A 12,420-nucleotide genomic window follows, 5' to 3' on the forward strand; every position below is an offset into this window, starting at 1 on the left:
TATACGTGTATCATTTTTTTTTAATATCACCACGATATCGTAAATATACGTATGCACGCATTACAAATATTTGAAAGGCGAAATCGTGTCACTGATAAACCGTCTTGCAGCCTTCTCGCGTTTGCGGCTGTCTAGTGATCCTCGGAGGAAAATTGGTCAGAGAGAAAGGACCTGCAAGGCCAGCAGTAGGATAATGCTACTGTTGGAAACGTCATTCGCGCCAACGGTGACATAAGTGGAGGAAAGAGGATGGGCGCATTGTGGCGAAGAGTTCGAGACCGAGTGAGGTCGATGGAAGAAGAGGGAGCGTGAGAGGCAAGAGGATGGAAGCTAGGATCGAAGTACGGTCCTGTGTCCCCCGCGTCATGAATCATGCATCCTCATCCCCTAGGAGCGAACTGGAACGCGCAGCGGCGGTGCGACCCGTCCGAGAAATAAACAATGTTATTTGTTCGTTGGGATCCCGACCCATCCGCAGCGGTCCAAAGGACCTCTACTAGGACTGTGACGGAAGGACGAGTGGCGAGTCCCGTGCTTTCGTAACCCACAACTGTAGGATGAGAGCCGTCCAAGCTTCTCTCCTCTTCGCCTCATCCTTCCTTGAGCGCGCTTCTGTCATTCGTTCCATCTTCGTTTCCGTCCCCCTGCGCGTTCTACTCGCGAGTCCACGCGTACAGCTAGGACTGTCAACGGCAGAGGAAGCTCTCGCAACCACTGATGGTATTTGAACGGGACCGAAGTGACGCGAAGGACAAGCGCATACATGTCGGACAAATAACGATACTTCCGCTTTCTCGGCAAACTGTATATTTTTGTCCCTCGCGCTAGTTTCGCCGTTCGTCCTCGCTTTCATTTTTTATATACTTCATTTTTGTCCTCTCGAAAAGGAATAAAAGCGGGAAAGATAGAAAATCTGTGACTGTCTGTAAATATAAGAAATATTGTAGAAACCAGTGCCATTTTATCGCTACGCCGACTAATATGTCGTGTCTTTATTTCTGTTTCAGATGAACCGTCCTATTCAAGTGAAGCCAGCGGACAGTGAAAACCGCGGAGGTGAGAACAAGCATCGATCCAATATATGTCTCAACATTGGAAAATTATATTGCTAATCAGATTATAACGAAGAAAATTCATATTAAAAAATTCTATATATTATTAGATTTAGCTAAGCAATTATCGAAAACAATCATAACGCTTTCAAAATAATATTTCAATTTTTTACTATCCACAATATTTCCATTTCTACACCATACAAGCAAAAAGACTCGCGACACTAAAAAATCGAAACTACACATAGCATTTTCAAAATTCATATAAAATTCAACAGTAATTAAAAATTAAATATTATATGGACCAACAGAAATTCTACCTATAATGAGTCAACTAGAAATTAGTTTTATTCTATACTGTAAACACATTTTTTTCTAATAACTATGAGGAAAATAATTTTATTCTGCGCAGTATGTACTCGGTGCCTATAACAATGTTATATATCAATCGCATACAATCGTATACTATGTAATAAACTACAGATAATTCGCTGTAATACTGACTCGCGATAACACATCTGTCATATAAAATTCATGCTCGTGCCGGTGGCGCGATAGACTCTTCGATAATAAAAAATGTACCACCCATCGAGCCATACTGATATTCATCGGCTCGTTCTCTCTTTTTTTTTCTCTCTCTCTTTTTCCTTATCTCTCTCTCTCTCTCTCTCTCTTTATAGAGTTGTCGCGCACGACTCTTCGCGCTCATGCCGTATCTTTCCTATACACACTATGGCCCCCTTTTGTCGGAAGCCAATTTTATTAATTACGTGAAATTTTATAGCTGGCGATGGTACGCGGTCGTCATGTTGACATTCGCTTATCGCCACGGTAGCCGCGGGTCATAAATTTCGCGTCACGGTAGAATAACGGGACCCGCATATATGTATGACGGGACTTTAGATAATCGAGAGACAAATTGTCGATCGACTATCGTTTTTAATGAGTCGTCGCCCGTGTTATCGCGCGCGCGCGCGCGTGCGACCTACGCGCTCGCTTCCTATTTCCTCCCACTTGTATGACCGTGCGCGCGTCGTAATCCCGCCGATCTATCCCATTTCGTCGGTGTTATTATTTGAAAAAATACTCTCTCTCCAAACGATGCGGCGCGAACGTTATAAAATTGTATCTCTTGCAAAAATCTGACGCTTTTTTCGTCTTTCACTCGTTCGTTCGCTCATTCGCTCGTTTCAACCCATGCGTTAATTTCTATAAAGCACCTCGGCAAATATCAGTTTGTACCATCGGAGCCGCGATTTAATTAAAAATATGGTATTTATCTTTGGATGTGGGTCGTAACCGATCGATACCGTTCCATCCGTTCTACGAGCCGCCATCGTCGAAGCTGCCGGCGTCGCTTCCGATGCATGTAAATAGCAGTAGAGCTCGTCCGGGAATTCCCGAAGGCTAAGAGCCGTTGGGGCTCCCTTCGTTACCATTCGCAAAGTCCTCGCCACATCGGGGACAGCGTTCCCAGCGAACCGGCAACTACTCCGAAGTCCTTCGGATAGTCCTTCGTTTCGACGAAGGTGGCTAGGACTCTGGAGTAAGGAGCGCCCTGAGATAAAGGAAGAGAATGGGGTACACACATCTACGAGCGGACGAGAGAGATAAAGAAAGAGAGAGTGAAAGAGATAGAGCGAGAGACATACATAGAAACGGGAAGGAAGAGATCGAGAGAGATGCGAAGAGAAGCGTTAGACCGGGATGCGCGGAAGAAGGTACGAGGGTGGCAGAGGGGAACAGATGAGGGAGATCGTAATTCATATGCTAATCTGGAGGAGATGCCATTGTAATCTCCGGTCGCCTGCCTCCGTGTGGCCCCACAAAGCCTCGGCTTGACGCGGATGCAGGAGTGATCCTGAGCGGAGCGCCGCTGCCGCTTCTGCGGCGCAGTATATATCTATGTAGACGCTGTATCCACGTACTCGCAGAGTTCAATCAGGGGGTTACTGAACTTCGGCAACACCATCGTCGAGCCTCCATCCTCATCGACATCGTCGTATCTATCCTCCGCCACGTACCGTCGCTACAAGATAGTTTCCGCCACTTTATCTTTGCGTCTCTCTCTCTCTCTCTCTCTTTCTCTCGGTCCCCTTTAGCCTACCTTAACAACTATCCCGACGCGATCTTTATGGTCCTTTGTAACTGTTGACATGACCCTCATCGGGTTACTCAACGTGAAACAGATGTTAATGACATCATGTAATTCGTTGGGATAACGCTCGGGATTACAGCCAATGCTCAGTCGCGTAATTACAAGTCCGATATTGTGCGTAATCTACTTTAGGATGTCAAGACCGACACTCATCATCCGGGGATGTTAATATTTATCGGAATTAAATTATTTCGCAGACAGGAAATCATTACGCTTTACTAATCTCGCGCATCTTGCGATCTCACGATTAGCAATATTACAATTGATATATCCAGTAACAATCATTACATCTATCTATATCACTGCTGGATACCTCCTTAGAAATAATGTGTTTCATTTTAATCCGTATATAAATTCTTTCTTGTTTGTGCATAAATAGATTCTAAGAATTTCAATTTAATTAAAAAATAAATATGCAGCTGACTCATATTAGGTCGCTACAAGCAGATCAGACATACCATAATAAATGTTTTATCTCGATTTTAGAAATTATCATGTGAAAACTATCATGTTCTTAGCCAGGCAAAATCGATTATCTTCCTTGAAATATGTCCCTATTGAAAGGGTGGGAGCGAAGAAAGGGACACGCGCTCCATCACTTAGTATGCATAAAATAGCAATTTAAGACAGCGGTGCCCATAACCGCTCCTCACTTCCAGCCATCGAGAACGATTTCATTGTTTCATTTCAAGGCACTCGTTTGCCTTTTTCTGCGTTAATGACTAGCCTTTAGCTTGCATTTTGCAGTCCTTGTGCGGTTTAATTACATCATTTTATAGATTCCTTCTACAACGACTAGTGGGCGGGGGATGGCTCGGCAAAGTAACATCCTATTAGTGGTACAAAAGATAAATCAGGCTTTAATTGCGAGACCTTGCGGCGCTAAAACGTTCGGAAACTACGGAAATGGCGCTGCCGTCCGCAACTTGTTCCGTACTATCGTTTCCTCGTATCGCGCGCCTCGGAACTTATGCATGAGATACCGTAAAATATCTGTGCAATAAATCCGTCCGATCAACCATTAAAAACAATCGAAAGAATACTTTATACCGAATTTCACTCTATCTTGAATCTTAAGGTTTATAAATTTAATGTGTCGAATGTCTGTTACAAACGCGCCATTGCCTACGATATCGGCTACAATTTTACATTTACAATCGTAACAAGAGCTACGCTATTTATTCTTCCCGATTCTTATCGTGATAGTGTATCATCCGAAACCCCTTCTCGAAACATTTTTCACGCACGTCGATAGTAAGACCTCGCGCGCGCGATAGTAGCGTCGAAGCAGCCGGAATTAAGTTTACAGCGACGAGAACAGATTTGAGAAATGCGTATCTCGCGGGGAAGTTGGCCCGCCGACTCAAGGGCGACCGAAGTTTCTACGACTGGATAAGGGTGGGTGCCGCTGTACCGGAGCTAGTTGAGCAAGTAGATAAGTTTCGATCCCTCGGCGAGCCACCTTTCTCCCACCGCCATCACTCGCCCTGCTACTACCTCTTCTTCGTCGTAGATAAACGTATCCCGGAATATCGGGTTTAAGGGCCCACGGCCGTCTTGCGTTGCTGCCAAGTTCGGCTCCGTTAACGTGACGTGGACTGGTCCCGTCTCAAATCCAGTCGAGAGAAATCCTCGTGGATTATAAGAATCCGTCTCTGTATTTCTTCTTACCGAGTAAAACGATGGATGACGGTACCGCCGTCGTCGTAGAAGCAAGCGCAAAGTTGCTCGCTGGATTTATATTATAACTGCAGTTTCATTTTATGAAGTGCCGGATTATTCGCGAAGTTACTTTAGTTGCACGGAGAAATATGACGGAGAAACATGAAAATTACAAACGCTCTTGTAAAACAACCTTGTTTAATGTAATATTTATTTGAAGAGAAATTTTTTGTAGAACAGATTTTATTTTTTAATGTCGGTTATCGCGTTTATAATTTGATGTTATTCCAATGATTAAATCTAATTATATGACTAAGTTTCTCTTTTCAATTTTCAATATTATAGATTTTTCTCTTTCGTTTTCGATGTCTTATTTAGACTGAAATGATTTAATATCTTCAAAGAAGAATATCGAAAGTTTTGTTTTTACAGAGAATAAAATTTTAAAGATTGATTAGATGGATTTATAGATAGAATTTTAGAGATTAGTTAGAATCTGTCTTTTAATTATCTTTTTTAGAAGTTCATTCTCTCATAATTTTAATATTCCGAAAGATTATGTTAAAAATAGTAACAGATACATTTCTAAAAATCATTTTTTTAAATACGTATCAATTTACTTTTATTGAAACAAACCGAGCGATGTATCGACAATAATTAACGACAATTCAATAAAATTTTCATTCGATAGATTCAAGGCTACCTAAAAAAATATATTCGTTATCATAAATAAAATGAATGCGGTTTAAATGTCATCTTTGTCGCGTCGTGTCCAACAAAACGTTCGCTTTGTTCTCATCGTCCAGCGGGAAGATAATTTCCCGAGAGTTAATTCCTCTTTCGCTTCCGCTCGGAAAGTTGAAGGAAAGAGGACACGAAGGGCGCGTTAACACTTAGCTCCGGCGACAAAGGTCCAATTCTTGGTCCCCACGGTATCCTGACGCGACAATAGGAGCGAACTCCCAGCGAAAAGTACCCGGGGCTAAGGACAGACAAGATATTCCCCGACGAGGAAAGCGGTGAGGCGCTGATACGCCGAAGGGAACCAAGGCGAGTGTTAGGCGGGTGCGAGAATTGCCAAGCGAGAGAGGGAGGAAGAATCTGCGGAAAGCGGGGATGCAACGAGGCTGCAAGTCAGGCGAGAATCTAATTTCCCGAGACAAATCCTTAAATGTGCCTCGGAGCCCGACTATAAGGCGCGAGCCGAGGCATCTCTCGGAATGAGCTCGCGTCTAGCATCCGCGACAACGACCTTTAACTCGACTCGCCAATTTTGCGTCTCCAGAATCTCCTCTCCTCTTCGCAAAACGCGTCATTAAGCTCATTCACGCGGGAAATGCGGTGGATCGAAAACGGAGTGTCGCTCGGAACGTAGTCGCGATCTAAGCGGAAAAACATAAACTCCATCTGAATATCTTTCGCTCGAATATTGTATTTGTTTAACGCGTTACAAAGCTATCATCTCTTACAATTTAATTTGTCGACGATAAAGACGATCGAATGAAACTACCCGAAAAAATGTTAAATAGACTTTTCTTCATCCATCATCGGAGTTTGCGAGATTTCTCAATTAGTTAAAATAATTAACGTATTGAACTTTATAGAAATAATCTGAATTTTATTATATGAAATGGCATAATTCAAGTTTCGAATCTTGTTACTTGATGTTATTGATATTTCGTGATAGTTTAATTCCTGCGATTATTAAACTGATTGCATTGTATTGCATTATGTCACGATTTAGTATTATATATGAAAATTAGATAATTACAATACCTAATTATATTATCGCAATTAAACTCAAAAATATTCATGCGTGGTATTTAACAATAATCAAATAGAATATCCATCCCATGAGATTTATATATATAATTGAATCATATAAATTAGTACGTAAAATATCAATAGATAATAACAATCCATTATAAAAATAAATTGGCAATCTGCAAGAAAAATGTTTAAGAGCATTGATTCCGTTACAAATAATATTCTTATTTTAGTAATCATAAATTCTTTTTTTATAATCTGATAGGTTGTATCGTATTCATCACTCAGAAGATCCATTCGAAAGAAACGTCCTGTACCGTATGCGAAAGAAACATACATCGGTATGATTCCCAGTTGGGCGAGTCTAAGATCGAATTGAATCTTGCGAGGATTCATATAGATGACAAATGGTGTATTTTGAGTCCAATGCCATTTCTTTGTTTCTGTTCTGTATTCCAGAGTGCATGATGGACGACGGGAGCGCCAGTGCCATCTTCTGGAAGTAGGAGGCACCGGTGGCGGCCGCTGAAGGTAACTTCGACTTCCAGGAGATAGCTAGCTTCCTTCCAGTACCTCTATTCTTCTTCTCCGCAAATCGGCAGAAAGAGAACTTCCCCCCCTCGATGAAAAGAGAGATGAAAACACAGAATAAATAAGGAAAAAGAAACGGGTCCATTATACCAAGCCCGCTCCTTCCGATCACGCCTAATCACCGCTGATTCAGCCAGCACAGCCCGCCGCAAAGTCCATTTTGCTGCTCGCTAGTGTTTGAACCACCAAATTCCAGCATTTCCTTAGAACCACTATTCCTTAGCCCGACTTAGTGCGACCGATACATATCCATTTTTTTAGGAGGAGGCTAAATTCGTACAAAGTGCACGGTGTGTGCTCATCCAAATTCTGTCGCAAAACGTTTTGAGTTGCCTTGTCTCGAAGATTTCGGCACATACGCGCGATTCATTAGGACTCCTGTATACTGATTATACGCTCACGATATAGGAATCGAATGTATACCCGTGGATCTTTTAATTGGCTAGAACAATTGGCTCGAATGATTGGCTCTTACAACTTTGAAAGTGTGAAAAATCTCTTCGCTGGCAAAATTCTTGAGATACTCCGAGTCGAAAGTTCAATCGTGATGATTTGCTCCTCCGAACGCGTGCACTGTTTATCCGTGCCGTGAGAATAATTGCTAATGGGCTCCTCTATATCAGTCTCGCCCTACCCCTGCTCATCCGTTTCTCATCCGGCACGATACGCATCGTTTTACGCATACTGAAGGTATTATAGACAGTGTTGTGCGTACCCACGTGCGTGACTGAAACCTGTAGCCGTAAACCTGTCGTTCGTGTTTTTTTGCTCTGTTTATTGCGCACCGCCGTTACATCACACTATAGAAGCCTCGTTAAGACGAGGTGTGCGTGGGGTGGACGCTCTTGGAATTCTACAGATTGGCATCTCTCTCAGAGCAAGATGCAAAATACATAAGAGAATCGCGATCTTAGAGCGTCTACCGATCGTACAGCAGCAAACGACCCCTTTGCTCTAAAGTGCCGAATATTGTACGTTTCTAAATCCAAAGTCCCATCGTCTTACATTTCCCGAAACCCCCATCTGACCTAATATTTATATTCGTGTCGACGACCATCTTGATCGTACAAATGTTACATATATATATATATATATATATATATATATATATATATATATATATATATATATATATATATATATATATATATATATATATATATATATATATATATATATATATATATATATATATATATATATATATATATATATATATATATATATATATATATATATATATATATATATATATATATATATATATATATGTAACATTTGTACGATCAAGATGGTCGTCGACACGAATATAAATATTAGGTCAGATGGGGGTTTCGGGAAATGTAAGACGATGGGACTTTGGATTTAGAAACGTACAATATTCGGCACTTTAGAGCAAAGGGGTCGTTTGCTGCTGTACGATCGGTAGACGCTCTAAGATCGCGATTCTCTTATGTATTTTGCATCTTGCTCTGAGAGAGATGCCAATCTGTAGAATTCCAAGAGCGTCCACCCCACGCACACCTCGTCTTAACGAGGCTTCTATAGTGTGATGTAACGGCGGTGCGCAATAAACAGAGCAAAAAAACACGAACGACAGGTTTACGGCTACAGGTTTCAGTCACGCACGTGGGTACGCACAACACTGTCTATAATACCTTCAGTATGCGTAAAACGATGCGTATCGTGCCGGATGAGAAACGGATGAGCAGGGGTAGGGCGAGACTGATATAGAGGAGCCCATTAGCAATTATTCTCACGGCACGGATAAACAGTGCACGCGTTCGGAGGAGCAAATCATCACGATTGAACTTTCGACTCGGAGTATCTCAAGAATTTTGCCAGCGAAGAGATTTTTCACACTTTCAAAGTTGTAAGAGCCAATCATTCGAGCCAATTGTTCTAGCCAATTAAAAGATCCACGGGTATACATTCGATTCCTATATCGTGAGCGTATAATCAGTATACAGGAGTCCTAATGAATCGCGCGTATGTGCCGAAATCTTCGAGACAAGGCAACTCAAAACGTTTTGCGACAGAATTTGGATGAGCACACACCGTGCACTTTGTACGAATTTAGCCTCCTCCTAAAAAAATGGATATGTATCGGTCGCACTAAGTCGGGCTAAGGAATAGTGGTTCTAAGGAAATGCTGGAATTTGGTGGTTCAAACACTAGCGAGCAGCAAAATGGACTTTGCGGCGGGCTGTGCTGGCTGAATCAGCGGTGATTAGGCGTGATCGGAAGGAGCGGGCTTGGTATAATGGACCCGTTTCTTTTTCCTTATTTATTCTGTGTTTTCATCTCTCTTTTCATCGAGGGGGGGAAGTTCTCTTTCTGCCGATTTGCGGAGAAGAAGAATAGAGGTACTGGAAGGAAGCTAGCTATCTCCTGGAAGTCGAAGTTACCTTCAGCGGCCGCCACCGGTGCCTCCTACTTCCAGAAGATGGCACTGGCGCTCCCGTCGTCCATCATGCACTCTGGAATACAGAACAGAAACAAAGAAATGGCATTGGACTCAAAATACACCATTTGTCATCTATATGAATCCTCGCAAGATTCAATTCGATCTTATAGATGGATTTATAGATAGAATTTTAGAGATTAGTTAGAATCTGTCTTTTAATTATCTTTTTTAGAAGTTCATTCTCTCATAATTTTAATATTCCGAAAGATTATGTTAAAAATAGTAACAGATACATTTCTAAAAATCATTTTTTTAAATACGTATCAATTTACTTTTATTGAAACAAACCGAGCGATGTATCGACAATAATTAACGACAATTCAATAAAATTTTCATTCGATAGATTCAAGGCTACCTAAAAAAATATATTCGTTATCATAAATAAAATGAATGCGGTTTAAATGTCATCTTTGTCGCGTCGTGTCCAACAAAACGTTCGCTTTGTTCTCATCGTCCAGCGGGAAGATAATTTCCCGAGAGTTAATTCCTCTTTCGCTTCCGCTCGGAAAGTTGAAGGAAAGAGGACACGAAGGGCGCGTTAACACTTAGCTCCGGCGACAAAGGTCCAATTCTTGGTCCCCACGGTATCCTGACGCGACAATAGGAGCGAACTCCCAGCGAAAAGTACCCGGGGCTAAGGACAGACAAGATATTCCCCGACGAGGAAAGCGGTGAGGCGCTGATACGCCGAAGGGAACCAAGGCGAGTGTTAGGCGGGTGCGAGAATTGCCAAGCGAGAGAGGGAGGAAGAATCTGCGGAAAGCGGGGATGCAACGAGGCTGCAAGTCAGGCGAGAATCTAATTTCCCGAGACAAATCCTTAAATGTGCCTCGGAGCCCGACTATAAGGCGCGAGCCGAGGCATCTCTCGGAATGAGCTCGCGTCTAGCATCCGCGACAACGACCTTTAACTCGACTCGCCAATTTTGCGTCTCCAGAATCTCCTCTCCTCTTCGCAAAACGCGTCATTAAGCTCATTCACGCGGGAAATGCGGTGGATCGAAAACGGAGTGTCGCTCGGAACGTAGTCGCGATCTAAGCGGAAAAACATAAACTCCATCTGAATATCTTTCGCTCGAATATTGTATTTGTTTAACGCGTTACAAAGCTATCATCTCTTACAATTTAATTTGTCGACGATAAAGACGATCGAATGAAACTACCCGAAAAAATGTTAAATAGACTTTTCTTCATCCATCATCGGAGTTTGCGAGATTTCTCAATTAGTTAAAATAATTAACGTATTGAACTTTATAGAAATAATCTGAATTTTATTATATGAAATGGCATAATTCAAGTTTCGAATCTTGTTACTTGATGTTATTGATATTTCGTGATAGTTTAATTCCTGCGATTATTAAACTGATTGCATTGTATTGCATTATGTCACGATTTAGTATTATATATGAAAATTAGATAATTACAATACCTAATTATATTATCGCAATTAAACTCAAAAATATTCATGCGTGGTATTTAACAATAATCAAATAGAATATCCATCCCATGAGATTTATATATATATAATCGAATCATATAAATTAGTACGTAAAATATCAATAGATAATAACAATCCATTATAAAAATAAATTGGCAATCTGCAAGAAAAATGTTTAAGAGCATTGATTCCGTTACAAATAATATTCTTATTTTAGTAATCATAAATTCTTTTTTTATAATCTGATAGGTTGTATCGTATTCATCACTCAGAAGATCCATTCGAAAGAAACGTCCTGTACCGTATGCGAAAGAAACATACATCGGTATGATTCCCAGTTGGGCGAGTCTAAGATCGAATTGAATCTTGCGAGGATTCATATAGATGACAAATGGTGTATTTTGAGTCCAATGCCATTTCTTTGTTTCTGTTCTGTATTCCAGAGTGCATGATGGACGACGGGAGCGCCAGTGCCATCTTCTGGAAGTAGGAGGCACCGGTGGCGGCCGCTGAAGGTAACTTCGACTTCCAGGAGATAGCTAGCTTCCTTCCAGTACCTCTATTCTTCTTCTCCGCAAATCGGCAGAAAGAGAACTTCCCCCCCTCGATGAAAAGAGAGATGAAAACACAGAATAAATAAGGAAAAAGAAACGGGTCCATTATACCAAGCCCGCTCCTTCCGATCACGCCTAATCACCGCTGATTCAGCCAGCACAGCCCGCCGCAAAGTCCATTTTGCTGCTCGCTAGTGTTTGAACCACCAAATTCCAGCATTTCCTTAGAACCACTATTCCTTAGCCCGACTTAGTGCGACCGATACATATCCATTTTTTTAGGAGGAGGCTAAATTCGTACAAAGTGCACGGTGTGTGCTCATCCAAATTCTGTCGCAAAACGTTTTGAGTTGCCTTGTCTCGAAGATTTCGGCACATACGCGCGATTCATTAGGACTCCTGTATACTGATTATACGCTCACGATATAGGAATCGAATGTATACCCGTGGATCTTTTAATTGGCTAGAACAATTGGCTCGAATGATTGGCTCTTACAACTTTGAAAGTGTGAAAAATCTCTTCGCTGGCAAAATTCTTGAGATACTCCGAGTCGAAAGTTCAATCGTGATGATTTGCTCCTCCGAACGCGTGCACTGTTTATCCGTGCCGTGAGAATAATTGCTAATGGGCTCCTCTATATCAGTCTCGCCCTACCCCTGCTCATCCGTTTCTCATCCGGCACGATACGCATCGTTTTACGCATACTGAAGGTATTATAGACAGTGTTGTGC

General features: G+C 41.7%; 1 protein-coding gene across 9 annotated transcripts in view; it reads left to right on the plus strand.

Annotated features, from left to right (window-relative positions):
* Window positions 1-12,420, plus strand: part of LOC115234611 (CUGBP Elav-like family member 4) — a 714,297-nt gene that overhangs the window by 630,569 nt on the left and 71,308 nt on the right. For all 9 annotated transcript variants that reach the window (XM_029805804.1, XM_029805802.1, XM_029805805.1 and 6 more), the window contains one exon: window positions 1,008-1,056. In XM_029805804.1, the coding sequence (XP_029661664.1) occupies window positions 1,008-1,056 (49 nt within the window). The remainder of the gene's footprint in view (window positions 1-1,007; window positions 1,057-12,420) is intronic.

The sequence above is a fragment of the Formica exsecta genome, unplaced genomic scaffold (assembly GCF_003651465.1).
Source record: "Formica exsecta isolate Colony F162 unplaced genomic scaffold, ASM365146v1 scaffold201, whole genome shotgun sequence".
Classification (NCBI taxonomy): domain Eukaryota; kingdom Metazoa; phylum Arthropoda; class Insecta; order Hymenoptera; family Formicidae; genus Formica; species Formica exsecta.